Source organism: Nothobranchius furzeri, chromosome 11 (genome assembly GCF_043380555.1).
Source record: "Nothobranchius furzeri strain GRZ-AD chromosome 11, NfurGRZ-RIMD1, whole genome shotgun sequence".
In the NCBI taxonomy this organism is placed as follows: Eukaryota; Metazoa; Chordata; class Actinopteri; order Cyprinodontiformes; family Nothobranchiidae; genus Nothobranchius; species Nothobranchius furzeri.
The window spans coordinates 24,001,064-24,017,914 of record NC_091751.1 but is presented as its reverse complement, the minus strand read 5'-3'; the positions used below and the strand labels follow the sequence as shown (position 1 = coordinate 24,017,914).

The 16,851-nt window shown below is 44.4% G+C and overlaps 1 protein-coding gene across 5 annotated transcripts in view; it reads right to left on the bottom strand.

Annotated features, from left to right (window-relative positions):
• Positions 1-16,851, bottom strand: part of phf14 (PHD finger protein 14) — a 193,119-nt gene that overhangs the window by 73,496 nt on the left and 102,772 nt on the right. For 4 of the 5 annotated variants that reach the window (XM_054745836.2, XM_054745831.2, XM_054745829.2 and 1 more), the window contains exons 15-16: positions 15,053-15,115; positions 13,356-13,477 (exon numbers count right to left, since the gene is read on the bottom strand). In XM_054745836.2, coding sequence (XP_054601811.1) covers positions 13,356-13,477; positions 15,053-15,115 — 185 coding nt within the window. Of the gene's footprint in view, positions 1-3,478; positions 7,766-13,355; positions 13,478-15,052; positions 15,116-16,851 lie in introns of those variants that run through there. The other variant, XM_054745842.2, reaches the window with a different exon arrangement.

Sequence of the window (16,851 nt, the reverse complement as noted above, 5' to 3'; positions counted from 1 at the left end):
AAAGGTACTTGCATAGAAGGTATTGCACAGTGAAGTGAAGAGTCACTACAGCTTCGGTGCCCCCCCCCCCCCCCCTCCTTTGTCCTCCTGTGAGGACAAAGAGTGGCGCTGGCTCTCTCTGTGCATTATTTTGTTAAAATTTAGTGTTGTATAATCAGAATTAAGTGGAAAAATATAAAATAAATGCCTGCAATGTCGCTTTTGTCCCTTTGGAGCACAGTTTGCCCCAGTGGGTGTGCAGCTGAAAAAAGGAAAAGGGGCGTGGCTAAAACTACAGCTGTGCCCAGGTTCAGGACAGGTTGCTCGGATTCAGCATTAATTTCTAAAGATCCTTTAAGGCTGCCAAAGTAAGTCGCCAGTCCTGCATCGGTAGCATTAATGGAGCTGATCTAATTGTCTGACACAGGCCCAGTCAGTATGTCTATTGGGCCATTCCCATCTGTACCGGGTCGGCCCGGGCCGGGTAGCCCCAGTCGGCCCCAGCCTGGCCCGGTTGATTCCACACATCCTTGCCTTAAGCCCATGTGGGCTGATTCTACCCACCAATCAGAGGCTTGCTCTAATGGAAGGTGTGAATTTGCTGTCAGCAGTGGGTGTGTTGGCCCTGGTCGGCCTGAAGCAGACCCCCTCGAGAAGAGGGCTGAGAATGAGCCTTGGTTGGCCCGGAAAAATACCAGGCCACCCAGATATGTAAACAACCTACGCTACCCGGCCCGGGCCGACCCGGTACAGATGGGAATGGCCCATATGATGTGATTAAAACATGTATCAAACAGTTGCCATGGGGATCAACAACATCAAGGAGGTTGTGCCAATCAATCTAGATATCTGATTATTATGATTATAATGTTTGTGTGGTTAGAAGTAGTGTGGGTTAATACTAAATACTTACTGCTAATATATAGTAACTATGAACTCTTGGTTGTTATAAGTACGTTTGGTACTGCGAGAAAATAATTATTTGTAAAAGAAAAGAAAGAAACAACCCCGGTTACAACCTGTATTAAAATATTCATAAATAAGAACTTATGCAAGGTAGGAAACTAATTTATTTGTGTTCATAATTATTTGTGTAGTAAAACTGGTCTTTTTTTAATCATTCTTTCATAGTGAAATTATCTCGTCTCGTCTTCTTCCACCTATCCGGGTCCGGGTCGCGGGGGCAGCATCCCAACTAGGGAGCTCCAGACCATCCTCTCTCCGGCCACCTCCACCAGCTCCTCCGGCAGGACCCCAAGGCGTTCCTGGATCAGTTCGGAGATGTACTTTCTCCAACGTGTCCTGGGTCGACCAGGGGGCCTCCTGCTGGCAGGACATGCCCAAAACACCTTCCTGGGGAGGTGTCCAGGAGGCATCCTAACAAGATGCCCAAACCACCTCAACTGACTCCTCTCGATATGGAGGAGCAGCGGCTCTACTCCGAGTCTCTCCCGAATGTCTGAGCTCCTCACCCTATTCCTAAGGCTGAGCCCGGCCACCCAATGGACAAAACTCATTTCGGCCGCTTGAATCCCTGATCTTGTTCTTTCGGTCATGCCCAAAGCTCATGACCATAGGTGAGGACTGGGTGGGCGATTGACTGGTAAATCGAGAGCCTTGGTCTTCGGCTCAGCTCCTTCTTCACCACAACAGACCGGTTCAGTGTGCGCATCACTGCAGACGCTGCCCCAATCCGCCTGTCGATCTCAATGTGAAATAATCCATCTCAGAATAAGAGCCAATACTTGTAAAACGAGATTGAATAATACTTGTGGGGTGACGGTGCCACAGGAGTCAAGTGCTTGCTCCATAACTGGAAGGTTGCAGGTTTGAGCGCCGCTCAGTTTGTCGCTGTCATTGTGTCTTTGGGTAAGACACTTAACCCATCTTGCCTGCTGGTGGTGGTCGGAGGGACCAGTGGCGCCAGTGCTTGGCAGCCTCGCTTCTGTCAGTTCACCGCAGGGCAGCTGTGGCTACATCGTAGCTCATTACCATCAGTGTGTGAATGACTTACTGAGTCCTGTGTTCCAGAACTCTAGAGGGCGCTATATCAAATACAGACCATTTACCATTTGTCTCAAACTAAATACTTATCCTGTATTAAAATTAGATAGTTGTTGCTGGTGTACTTACCTTGGCCTGTATTACAAGGAAATGCATAGAATTTTACCTGCATGATTAATTTAAAGTGTGTTTATTTATTATTTATTAAAATAATAAATGACTGATTCCTGAACCCAAACTGATCTAGTACTGGTCAATGAGTGGTCCCAGTGAAGAAAACACTTGACAGAAGCTCCAGGTGTGTTGGGTACAGATCACCTCACGCTCATGGATAGTGCCCATCTCACTGCATGCCCATCCACCCACTGGAGCCGTTTCCCAGTTGTACTGGAACAACACCTGGACTATGCAGTTGGGTTGATTTACGTCGAGCTGCACTCAGTGGGTACTGTGGTGATGGGATTACGGCTTTAGCGTGGTCATAATAAAATGGCTAATCAGAAGATTGATTTATCCTAAAAACATATGATGATTGGACCAGGCCGTCATTAGCATGATTAGCTCAATCTGTTCTCAGCCAATCAGAAACCATCTTTTGGGATCTGTAAATATAATTTTGCACATGGAAGAGTTTACTCCCAGAACCAGAATCTAAGACTTAATCAGAGATATGAAAGCTAGTATGTTCAGTATCAGTAGATCAGAGCTGCACATTAATCAGAAACAGTTGTCGGCCTCCAAACTAGAATCAGTAGGTGCGTTTCCTTTTCTGGAACTTCAGGGTAAATGCAGCGAGGGGGAAAATGACCAGGAGATCTGAAGGCCCGGTCCTCTTAGCTGTTTCATCTACAGTTTGGCTGATGTTTAGGGATTTGCTTAAACATCAGCACATTGAGACCTCTGCGTTGTGAGTTACATCATCAGCTGGCGCAAAAAACACGTTGAATGTGCCAAAAGCAGTGAAAAAACATCACTTCTGACTGCATCAACTGCATCGGGCTGTTTTCCAGGACACTATGAGTACCTACTCACCCTGAAAGGGGCCCAGAAAACGGCCATTCCGTCAAGTGGAGACACGCACATGTCGGGAGGCTCCTGTAAATCTACCCTGAAGAGCAGCTAATGGAAACACACCTAATGTGTGTTGAAAGATGAGCTGACCTGCTAACTGATGGGATCTCTTCATACGTTGGATCAGCTAATGAGCATATTTTAGCTCTGGATTCCAAAGGCCCAGAGGAAACATGAAGATATTCAGATGCTCAAATACAAGCTAGTACAATTTCCTTTAAAGTCACTTTGGATGTGACTGCAGATTCATTTAGGTCTTTTATCTTTGTGGATTTCTTCTGAACCTCCTCCACAAAACACGAAGGCCACTTCCCAGGTGATAAATCACTGATGACAAGGGGCATTACACGCACAAACGGACCGCCGATGCCGCGCCTTTAGAACAATTAATTAGCTGTCTGACACTCATTTATCACTGCAGCAATGAGGAGAGAAAGAAATCAAGAGTTTATTAAATCTACAGCTAATTTCCAGGAGCTAGATGCTAAGACACATCACACACACGAGGAGAAACATTCATTCTTACATTGCACGATGAATACAGCAGAAACTCTCCCTAAATCACAGAACAAATACAGAAAATACAGTCGTTTCAGAGCAAGGCGACCGTTCACAACACAACACCGAATAAATAAGAGGCACAAAACAAGCTTTTCAATAAATACTGTACACGCGGTTACACTACCGAACCACAACATCACGTCACTTAGTGTTACATCACCGAGCAGATCTGGTAAATACAGAACCATGCACTGGAAACCACCAGACCCTGGTCGCACGGAGGTCCCATCCCCAAACACCAACATGGACCTGAAGCTGGAGGCAGAAAGCCTGAGAGGGTTGGAAGGTGCACATAGGGCCGTGCACAAGAGGCCAGTATGTGACAAGTCCTGACAGGAGGACAAGCGTCTGACAGAGCCTGGGTCGGCAGGGACATGGAGCCGGGTCTTATTCTGAGCATGTGCCAGTTTCACTGTCACTCAAAGATCCAGAGACGGAGGAAGACTTCTGAACATGTCTACACTAAAAGCTACAACAGCTAACTACACGCTCTCTAGTACTAACACACCACTTTGTTACAGGATGAACCAGAAAGAGCAATTGTATTTATTTTTTTAACCAACAACGACTTCTCTTGGGAGTCCTGGTCCTTCTAATAGTTAAAAACACAACCCGGGTGTCTGAAAGCCACAGCTCAAGAGCGCTAATTACTGCAATGATTGGCTGGCTTCAATCAATAATACTGATTAGTCCTGATTAGAGGCCACACAGGGAGGGAATAAAAAAAATCACGTTGATTTAACAGAATAGTTGTCTGAAGGTTGGAGGCACAGAGAGGACAGAGCAGGTGTGAACCAGGCTGGAGATTCTGCAAAACTAGTTCAGGTCAGACAGAAACAACCCAACTGATCAAAAAATAAATAAATGAATAAAACCTAGTAATAATTATCCAGCTAATCAAGCCTGTTCTCTTCCAGTAGTCTTTGGGTCGAGGGTGTACTAAAATATGTGGGACGGAAATAATACAGTTAAATCTCAAATGAGGAATGTTTGTTTTTACAGACAAATATTTGGTACTGGTCCGATGAAGAAATGAAATACCTGAAATTGAAAAACAAAAACATCTCCTACAAAATTACTCAGGAAAACCAGAATTGGTTTTGAATCGTGGCTCAAGAGAACAATTTTAATAAACAAACTAAATAAACTGGTTTGGACTAAAAGGATGGTTTCTCTAGAACTAATTAGTCCACAGGGACGTGTTAAAGTCAGGGGTGTCCTGTAATCAGCATCCAGATGTTCTTCAGTCTGGTCAGTCAGACTGCTTGTTTAATAGCTGATACTGTGGTATCATGGTGTGTACCACACTGGATACAGACCACCAAAAGCTGAGGACACAGTTGTCTCAGATTAGTGGACAATTATTGACTAGCATGTTCAAAGGAAGGGCTAGAAGACCATCTCCAACCAGCTTAAGGCCAGAAGACCATCTCCAACCAGCTGAAGGTTATAAAACCATCTCCAACCAGCTGAAGGCTAGAAGACCATCTCCAACCAGCTGAAGGTTATAAAACCATCTCCAACCAGCTGAAGGCAAGAAGACCATCTCCAACCAGCTAAAGGCCAGAAGACCATGTCCAACCAGCTAAAGGCCAGAAGACCATCTCCATCCAGCTAAAGGCTAGAAGACCATCTCCAACCAGCTGAAGGTTATAAAACCATCTCCAACCAGCTGAAGGCTAGAAGACCATCTCCAACCAGCTGAAGGTTATAAAACCATCTCCAACCAGCTGAAGGCTAGAAGACCATCTCCAACCAGCTGAAGGTTATAAAACCATCTCCAACCAGCTGAAGGCAAGAAGACCATCTCCAACCAGCTAAAGGCCAGAAGACCATGTCTAACCAGCTAAAGGCCAGAAGACCATCTCCATCCAGCTAAAGGCTAGAAGACCATCTCCAACCAGCTGAAGGTTATAAAACCATCTCCAACCAGCTGAAGGCTAGAAGACCATCTCCAACCAGCTGAAGGTTATAAAACCATCTCCAACCAGCTAAAGACCAGAAGACCATGTCCAACCAGCTAAAGGCCAGAAGACCATCCCCATCCAGCTAAAGGCTAAAGACCATCTCCAACCAGCTGAAGGTTATAAAACCATCTCCAACCAGCTGAAGGCTAGAAGACCATCTCCAACCAGCTGAAGGTTATAAAACCATCTCCAACCAGCTGAAGGCCAGAAGACCATCTCCATCCAGCTAAAGGCTAGAAGACCATCTCCAACCAGCTTAAGGCCAGAAGACCATCTCCAACCAGCTGAAGGTTATAAAACCATCTCCAACCAGCTGAAGGCTAGAAGACCATCTCCAACCAGCTGAAGGTTATAAAACCATCTCCAACCAGCTGAAGGCAAGAAGACCATCTCCAACCAGCTAAAGGCCAGAAGACCATGTCCAACCAGCTAAAGGCCAGAAGACCATCTCCATCCAGCTGAAGGTTATAAAACCATCTCCAACCAGCTGAAGGCTAGAAGACCATCTCCAACCAGCTGAAGGTTATAAAACCATCTCCAACCAGCTGAAGGCAAGAAGACCATCTCCAACCAGCTAAAGGCCAGAAGACCATGTCCAACCAGCTAAAGGCCAGAAGACCATCTCCATCCAGCTAAAGGCTAGAAGACCATCTCCAACCAGCTGAAGGTTATAAAACCATCTCCAACCAGCTGAAGGCTAAAGACCATCTCCAACCAGCTGAAGGTTATAAAACCATCTCCAACGAGCTGAAGGCTAGAAGACCATCTCCAACCAGCTGAAGGTTATAAAACCATCTCCAACCAGCTAAAGGCCAGAAGACCATCTCCATCCAGCTAAAGGCTAGAAGACCATCTCCAACCAGCTAAAGGCCAGAAGACCATGTCCAACCAGCTAAAGGCCAGAAGACCATCTCCATCCAGCTAAAGGCTAGAAGACCATCTCCAACCAGCTGAAGGTTATAAAACCATCTCCAACCAGCTGAAGGCTAGAAGACCATCTCCAACCAGCTGAAGGTTATAAAACCATCTCCAACCAGCTGAAGGCTAGAAGACCATCTCCAACCAGCTGAAGGTTATAAAACCATCTCCAACCAGCTGAAGGCTAGAAGACCATCTCCAACCAGCTGAAGGTTATAAAACCATCTCCAACCAGCTGAAGGTTATAAAACCATCTCCAACCAGCTGAAGGCTAGAAGACCATCTCCAACCAGCTGAAGGTTATAAAACCATCTCCAACCAGCTAAAGGCTAGAAGACCATCTCCAACCAGCTAAAGGCCAGAAGACCATCTCCTACCATCTGAAGGTTAGAAGACCATCTCCAACCAGCTAAAGGCTAGAAGACCATTTCCAACCAGCTAAAGGCTAGAAGACCATTTCCAACCAGCTAAAGGCTAGAAGACTATCTCCAACCATCTGAAGGTTAGAAGACCATCTCCAACCAGCTAAAGGTAACAAGACACACTAAAAAAAGGTCAGAACACCTGTAAACAGGTGAGAAGTCCCCCTGAAAGTTACAGAAATCCATTGATCTCCTCAGGAGGAACAAGTAAATATTAAGTTACATGTTACATAACTTTAGACCAAACCAGTTTGAGTAGATTGTTTATTGAAGTTCTGCTGTTAAACTTGAATTTAAAAGTAACGTCTCATGCTCATGAGTTGATTTTCACTTCATTTTGTTTTTGTGACTTTTGTCAGATTGAGGTAATTTTAGAGATTTTCTGGGGTTGATACCAACCATCTGGTCCACTTCTACCTAACTGAAGCAGAAAGGCTTGTGCTGGAGAACCTCTGTGGTTTGGGGTTGTTTTCTCAGAACAAGGAAGCATGAATACCAGAATGTGGTGTTTCCTAACCAGAGTTAATTAACCATTTCAACACAAACATTACACTTCATATTCTGTTACAGTGTAAAACATGTTAGACATAGAAAAGAGAAACTTCATTAAAATCAATGTGGCCATGGATGGTTTCATGTTTTGCTCCTATTTGTGCTGTCCACTTTGGATCAGAGGTGCTGCGGAGCGATGTGACGGTCTTGTTCTTCGGCCCGATTCGAGCTTCAATTTGCCTCTTTCTCTCTCTCTCCCCCTCTCTTTCTCTGTCTCTAAGCCAACGGTCATCAGTCCCGAGATTTTATGGGAGGTGAGGTGAGGTGAGGTGGCTGCCCGGCTCTCACAACCTGTGCAATGCAAAGATAGAAAGAGTCAGGGCAGCACACCTCAAACCCCGACCAGAACCCTTCCCACGATGCTTCAGTTATTCCAGTTAAACCGAGACAAACATAAAACTGTGGTGGATCTGCTTCTGCCCCTAAACAGACTCCAGACAACAAATGATATTCCTGCATCCTCTGGATGTTATCCAAACAACAGATTGTAAAAAGGTCATGGGGCCTCATTTATCAACCATACTCATGCACAGATCTGCGCGTCTTTCATGCATTGGAACAATTTTACGCATTGTGCGGTATTTACTATTTTGTACTAGTGTGAAGAAACGTTCCTAAACATACGAAAAGCATCTAGTGGTAGAACGGGGGAACTGCAACACTGAAGGTCTCAGTCATCCACGCATGTTCCTCATCCAGATAAAATATTTACCCAATCAGTAATTCTGTCTATGGAGAAACGGCTTCATCACATAACTGGTGTTAGACACCTGTGACTGACAGGAATCTGACATTGTGGCATGGCTGCTCTGGTGTTATTGGAGGATTTGGCAGAGTGTGCACTGCGGACAGGACATGCCTTCCGCGAGCGCGCTGATCTGATCGATGAGAATGCAGCAGATACAGACTGGTCAATATGCACGCCTGCTAGACCTTTGTGAGTGACCAAAATGCGTCTTTTCTGGAGCTATGATGATTTGGGATCCTTTGTGGAGCGACAGACTTTAGGATTTATCCATAAGAAGACCCTGGAACCTCTTCCCACTCTGCTCCCCAAATATACCAAGGGGCAAACTCGCCCTGTTGAAAGAGTTGAAATTGCAGCTCCCCTCTCATTCACTAGGGCAGAGGTGTTCAATTACAGCATGTTTTAGTTTTAACTCTGTTTCAACACACCTGATTTCAACCAGCAGGTAATTAACAGACATCTGCAGAGCCTGAAGACAGTCATGACAACTCGTTGGCTGGCGTGTGGGAGTGAGTGTGTTTGTGTTCCGATGTTAAAAGTGCAATTACCGGACATGTTTTTGGCAAGTAAAATTATATTTCTGTACTTCACGGGTTAAATACGGTAAAATGATGTGATAAAGTGAATATAACATTGCTTAATCAAAAATGGGTTGAAATATGACATGTTGGGTATAGAAACTCTGTACTGTCTCCATTCTGCAGGGGAAGCTTCGCGGAGCTCGGGTCACAGACAAAGCAGCAGAGCGGGAGCTGCCGAGTACTCTGGTTGTTCGGCTCAGAACGCTGTGGTGCTACACTGTAGCCATGTTGGCCGTCTGTGGAGCTCTCTAATGGGAGGTGTGTTTCACGTTAGAGACGGACAACCACTTTTTTCTGTCTAAAAGCGCCCGCAAACCTCCATTAGCTTCAGTTAGCTCGTAGCTACACCAGATCCCACAACTGATCAAATCCTCACAGTAGCACTCTCAGTTCCACCTCTTCGCCCATTTTAGAATTGTCCAGGAGTAACGAGATGTGTGATGCGGCCAAGATGGCAGTGGTTTGAACTGCCTGTTGGGCTTATACTCATCTCTTTAGAAACCTACGGGTGATGTCAGGGCGGACTGGTATATATTTTCTTCAGTCATTGGATCCTATACACGTTGCCAAGGTAACCAAACTGACTGACGGCTTTCTAGCCAACATATAAGGATGCACTCAAACTTTCCAAACCAGAGTAAAACTAACTCCAAACAAAACTTGCATTCAACTCCTTATTGGCTCGACACACGGGAGGCGACATCGCCTCTTCTCCATTCATTTTCAATGAGACATGCGCGACAAAGCGATAATTGCGGGTCTCTCTCCTACCAAGCGAAACGCGAAAAACGTGTGTGTGAAAGTTTGCACTCGTGCACGTGTCATGCACGTACGACCCAGCGACGCGATCCCAGAAAGTTGAAACATTTTCAACTTTTCATCACTGTCGCTCGGACGAGGACCAATCAACAGAGGTTTCATTCACTGACCAATGAGCGGACAGGATGCTCCGCACATCTCCGAGCAAACATGGAGGAGAAGTTGATTATTATTATGTTTTATATAGTAAAATCAGAAGTAAGATTTCACATAACTCTAGCAGCAACTTGTGAAACATCATATCTACCACTTTATTAACTCTGAACCGCTTAAATAACCTTAATTACCTCCAACGTGACACAGCCAAACAAAACAACGGAAGTTTCAATTTCGCCATGGAACAGAACGCGTAGACGGCTTTGCCGCTGGCCGCTGCCGCAGGTCGCCTTCCGTGTGACAGGTAATAAAAGCGACAGCGACAAATTTCACTGATCAAGGTCGTTTGTCGCCTCCCGTGTGTCGAGCCCATTAGACGTAAACTGTAAATGACAACAGAATGGAACTTTCAGTGCGATGGTGGCACAGGAGTTAAGTGCTCGCCCCGTAATCAGAAGGTTGCAGGATCGAGCCCTGCTCAGTCTCTTGCTGTCGTTGTGTCCTTGCACAAGACACCTAACCCGCCTTGCCTGCAAGTGGTGGTAGGAGGGACCGGTGTCGCCTGTGTAGGGCAGACTCGTCTCTGTCAGTATGCCGCAGGGCACGTGTGGCTACAATGTGGCTCATCACCACCAGGGTGTATATGTGTGTGTGTGAATGACAGATTTTGTTGTAAAGCACCTTGAGGGGTTCCAGGACTCTAGAAAGTGCTTTATCAAATACAGGCCATTTACCATTTCTGACAGGGACCTCACCTCTGGTTACCACCTCTGAATCACGATTGGTTCACCTTTGCTTCAAAAACTAGAGCCGCGCTCTCACTGTCACTGGAGTTCTCCTATTTTTTAGTGGGGGTGCAGGGATTCCCCTCATGAGCCGAGGACGTGGCGTGATCAAATATGGTTAATCTAGAGCATTTCTGTATGTAAATGGATGTTAACGAACACAAGCACCTCGGAACGTACAGGTAGCATTTATCAAAAGTTGATTGTGGAAAAACATGCGTGCAAGTGACGAACGCGTGTTTGATGAATCAGGATTTAGATCGTTCACGCGAGCATTCTGAATTTCAGTCATCCGATGAATTATAGAACGGTTTCTACAAGCATTTGATGACTGAGGGCCCTAGACCTTTCTCTAAAGAACTGGCAGAGGTCAACATGGACCAAGGAGTGAACATCAGTCTCCGTGAACTAGAGTTAGCTTATCTCTGAAGTTACAATTTAAACCTTTTGTTTTGGCAGTTTTCGTTGTGTTGGTTGTTCCATGATGTAGAGTCATGGCAAACACCAGTTTTTATCTGCTGTGTCTTTAATTGAAACTAAAGCCATTACCTAAAGTCTTTCTATCCTCATTTAGCTCTACTGCAACAGCAGTTTGGGCGAGTTTCTATTAGGGATGCCCCGTTCCGATTTCAATATCGGAAGTAATTTGTTATCGGCCCAAAAACACTGTATCGGATTATATCAGACTGCATTAAAAATCTTCAATATAAGCAGTCTGTTGAGTTTCACATTTTGCAACCAATGGTAAAAAAAAATTTGTCATTTTTTTTCATACTTGCTGTTGCTGGCTCTTGTTCTCTGATTGGGTAATATCACTTGATCGAGCCTTTCATACATTCCACACTACAAAATTGGTAAAAGTATGTATGATTTGTGCCGATATCGCATTGGATTTATATCTGAATCTGAAGGCTGTAATATATGGCGCTGTATGGGGGCCAAAATTAAGACTACTGACCAGCAGCAGGAGGCTATATAAATTCTGAAGCAAACTACCGACCTGATTAATGATAAGCTGGCGCCGGTAACTGAGAGGCTGGCGCTGCTTACTGAGGAATAGCACCTTTAGAATAGAATAGAATAATCCTTTAATAGTCCCACAAGGGGAAATTTGGTTGGTTGGTTTACTGGCGTTACTACAAGATACGCTAGGGACTAGCAGCCCTTGGCTGGTCATTGACTGGTTCACACACTCCCTCTGCTGTGTATTAGCATGGATAGGCTAGCGTTAGCCTGGACGGGCTGGTGTTAGCATTGGAGAGGCTAGCCATTAGCGTGCCTAGGCTGACCACTAGCTGGATTTCCTACCCCCTTGACCGACCATTAGCATGGATAGGCTGGCGTTAGCATCGGAGAGGCTAGCCATTAGCGTGCCTAGGCTGGCCACTAGTTGGATTTCCTACCACCTTGACGGACCATTAGCATGGATAGGCTGGCATTAGCATCGGAGAGGCTAGCCATTAGCATGTCTCGGAGAGTCACTAGTCAGCTAGTGGCCAGCCTAGGCACGCTAATGGCTAGCCGCTCCAATGCTAACGCCAGCCTATCCATGCTAATGGTCCGTCAAGGTGGTAGGAAATCCAGCTAGTGGCCAGCTTAGGTACGCTAATGGCTAGCCTCTCCAATGCTAACACCAGCCAGTCCAGGCTAACGCTAGCCTATCCATGCTAATTGGCAGAAGAGGGAGTGTGTGAACCAGTCAATGACCAGCCGAGGGCTGCTATTCCCTAGTGTATCTAGTAGTAACGCCGGTAAAGGTGTTATTTCTCAGTAAGCAGCGCCAGCCTCTCAGTTACCGGCGCCAGCTTATCATTAATTAGGTCGGTAGTTTGCTTCAGAATTTATATAGCCTCCTGCTGCTGGGCAGTAGTTTTAATTTTGGCCCCATACCGCGCCATAGTAATATCGGTATCGTATCGGAAGTGAAAAAGTTGTATCGGGACATCCCTAGTTTCTATTTGTTTTCCACCCATGGAAAGTCGCCTTTACCATGGGGTGTATATGTGGACCATCGCACCACAAACACCATTAGAGCAAAGCAATAATAACCAAACACAAGTTTATAATTTTAGGAACATTAACAATAATAAAAAGAAAACTAGTCAATTCCCTAAGAACCATCTAGATCATTCTGTTTGTCTCCAACAGTCACAGGCCACTGAGATCCTGGGACTAAGTCAGTACTTAGATAATTTTTTTTAACTGGTTAGGGACCATTTTTATTTACGTTGAATGATGGAATCAGAAACGGATCTAAAAGTGATGAGAAAAGATTTAGAGACCCAAAAAATGATTAAAACACTTTTAAAATGTACATTTTCTGAATCTACCACAGTTCACACAGATGATACTTTACCTGAATCAAAATCATGTCATAAAATGATTACTATTATCTGGCAACATTACAAACGTTAAAGATGACAAAGGAAAGCCTTAAAACTGACCACAGTTCTGCTTTAGCACCGTGACAACATGTTAACATGTGTGAGGTTAGAAAAAGACGTTCACAGTTCTACGTTCTTCTGCTGTGCCATGAGACTGAGGTGATTCATTTATTTCTTTCCTCTAAGAAGATCATTCCAAGACAACATGCTGCAATAGCAGCAAAGAAACCTGTTTATTAAACAGCTGAATTCCCCAGAAGGGAGGAGAATTAATTGTGGTTTTCATTATCCTTTAATCAAGTGAGCAAATGTATGTGGCAGGTCAATACAGGGGTCTCACCTCGGCCCCCACACTCCGAAAGCCGGGCGGCTGCCTCCTAATGAAGACTGAATTTTAATCATCGGGAGGATATGGCTGCTCAGGACACACACGCGCACACACACACACACACACATACACTAGCTCACCTCACTAAGTTTTCATTGTCGCCCGGTCCTTTGCAGGTTGCACACTCGGTCCTTGTGTCGTCAGCTTTTGGTTTTTTCTGCACTGCAGAATGGCGTTGTCTGCGTTCCCGTGGCAGTGGTTCCTATGGAAACACGGCGGATTAGAAACCTGGACAGAGGCTCGCGGAGAATGAGATGTAAAATAAGTTAAAACTATTACCGCACTGAAAAAGAAGGAAAACGGTTTCAAAGTAAAAACTGTATTTTTGTATTTTTACTAGAAAAAATGATAATCTTAGAAGTGCTGTGGCGAGATGTGACTGGATTAGAAGGAGCCGAGTTCAGCCTCCCATCAACCTTCAGCTGTCCTGCAGGACGGTCCAAAGTGTCTGACTCAACTCACACCAGGCAGTAAATCTACAACAGCAGTAATCTCTGTTCAGATGTTTTGTCGACAGACTGATGGTGTGTGTGTGTGTATGTGTGTGTGTGTATGTGTGTGTGTGTGTGCAGAGAACCAAGGCCTGACCGTACCTTTCCTTTAACCCTCCCGCATTGTTAATGAATATTTATAATCTTTTTTAGTTGAAACCTGGCCTTCCTGGTTTAACGCTGGGCGTAGCAAATCCTAAATTATATGTTTTGATGATATGTTAAAGATGCTGGGGATTTTGTAGCACTGTTGCTTATAAACTTGATGACGACCTTTGGCACAGTCAACCACTAGCTCCTGCTGAGCCACCTGGAGCAGTGGGTAGGGCTTTCTGGAGCAGCCACGCAGTGGATGAGATCCAGCCTCTCAGAAAGAAGGGTGTCAATGGGTGCATACTCATCAGAAGATGTATCGAAATGGGGCTTCCTCAGGGATCTGTTCTGGGCCCTTGGCTTTTTTGAAAGGAGAACACAAGACACCATCTGTATGCTGACGATAGCTCAATTTATTTGCCAGTCAAACAGGGGTCGTTGGGTACACTTGAGCCTCTGAAGTTGGAATCCGCTCTGTCATTTGATGCCTGAGTGAATGCCGTGGTTGGATCTTACTTCTATAAGCTATAACGCCGAAAGAACTTGGAGATAGTGATGTCTGCTTTTGCATTGTCTAGGTTTGACTATAGTAATTTCCTTCATGCCAGATAAAATCAGTCAGGTCTTTCAAGACTGCAGAATGCTGCAGCAAGGTTCATTTATGGGCGGAAACATCTCTAGCTGGCACAGCTCCACCCTGGCTATCAGCACTTCTAGAGAAATATGCACCTTCCAGATCCCTTGGCTCTGCTGATAAGGATTAATCGGTGGTATCTGGGTTTCAGCATAGATGTTGAGTGAATGGAGCATTTGCAATAATGGCCCCAAAACTGTGGAACCACCACCCTACTGGCATTATTTTGGAGTTGTAAAGCAGGACTGAAGCAGCATTTCAGGTCTTTATCTTTCCCTTAGATGGCTTTTGGCCTTTCTTGTTTTCATTCTTTTATTGTAGTCTGATGGATTTTGATGAATCTCAATGTTTTAAGGATGCGTGGCTTTTATCTTACTACAGGGTGTACTTCTACGTTTTTCGTACTATGTTGTGTGTGTGTGTGTGTGTGCTTTTATTGTATTGTGTTCAGCACCTTTCCCTGCTTGACTGGTGGCAGGAAGATGCTATATAAATACACAAATCAATGAAATGAAAAACAATTATGATAAGTTTGCTGCAGCAGGAAGAAAAAGCAAACCTCAACTTTCTCCTCCCGGTCCTCTGCCATGGGAACCCTCTTCCTCTTCTGCCCTCTGGTTCTCTGTGAAGCACAAACATCTCACTTAAGCACAAACACAATTCCATTAAACTCCATCCAATTGTGTGCTGAATCCATGAAAAACCTCTCCTCAGAGACTTTAAAATCAAACCCTCAGCTTGATTTACTCACTAAACTGAATCACTTCAGAATTGCTATCCTGTGGATACAGAAATGTCAGAATCAGGTGGAGAGTTGGAACAAGAGGGACTGAGTTCCTGGAAGTGACTCTGCAGCGGCAGAAGGAAGTGATACTATTCATAAACGTGGATGCTCAGGAGGAAGCAGACTTGTTTTCCTCTTTGAACGACAAACAATGTTTTTGCCCGTTTGTGTCGGTTAGCTAATATCTCTCGACCAGATGGATGAACATGAACAAAACTCAGACAGAAATCACTGGAGGAATGTTGGGATTTAGCCACAGTCAAGATGGCCACCACAGCTAACTGCCATGAGAACAATCACAAGTGCCTCTAACTCTGTTGCTAGCTCAGACACACCACAACACATGTTGTTAGTTTAAAGACCACGGTCGCTCATTTTTTAAAATACATTAACAGTGGTCTCTAGAATAAATGAATGTCTTGTGAGTTGATCTATGGGGTAAAAAAAGCTCTGGCGCTCCTGTTTCAGGAAATAGAAGTGAGCCAGATGAGAAGTCAGCTGAACACGGCAGGATTTGTAACCTCATTTCTTTATATTTGGACATCTCACTTCTGATTGGCTAACAGCAACGCACGTCTTCTGTCAACGCTGTTTGCATTGCAATGTTCATGTTTTATCTCCACAAATAAAACTTTGAAAGAGTTCTTCCATATAGTGGAGATGCTAATGCTAACGGTTAGCTTCTACTGGTTAAGACGTTCTCTGTTCTCTCTTGAATGCAAAATCAACAATGACCTTCCCGCCACAAGCCAAGATGGGTGAGTTCATGGCTTTTCTGATCTGAGTGTTTTATGATGTGACTGTTTTATGCTATTTTATGCTTTTTGCTTGTTTTTTATAATGTGCAGCGCTTTGGTTGGCTGTATTGCCATCTTAACAGTGCTTTATAAATAAAAGTGGTATGGTATTTTCTATCAGCGGCTAATGCAGGAAAAAGGGGTAAAAGACTATTTTCACTTTACTTACAAAAATTACAATAAAAAATAGATTTCTCTGTGAACTTGCTCCTTAAAGATTGGACTAAACAATTGTTTTGTCAACGTAAATCTTTAGCCTATATTTACATTAACAGAATGCATGAGAAACATCATCCTCCGTTAAAAAACACATCAACAACTAAACAATTCATTCTAATCTGTGTTAATTTAACCAGTTTTGCATCCTTTAATATCGTAGGTTTTTGCATCTTAGCCATTGGAGACAAAAACACTAATTACCAAAATATCTGGTCTCCAAAGCAACGTTTTTAGCAGACATTTTCTGATTCTGAATGAAATATTCAAAGTTCACGTTTTAAAGAGACTGCAGTTACTGATGTAGGTGGTGGAGGTGAGCTGCTTCTTTGGTAAATGTATAGCACAGTGTGCTTCAACCCTGGTCCTCAAGATTGTTATGTCTCTCTGAGCCAACACATCTGATATGAATCAGCCGGTAATTAACAGGCTCCTGTAGAGCTTATTGAGCTGCTGAACAGGTGATTCAACCATTGAATTAGGCGTTAGAGCAGGGTAACAACCAAACATGCTGGGTAGGGAACATGGTGGACAGGGGTTGAACACCACTGGTATGGGATA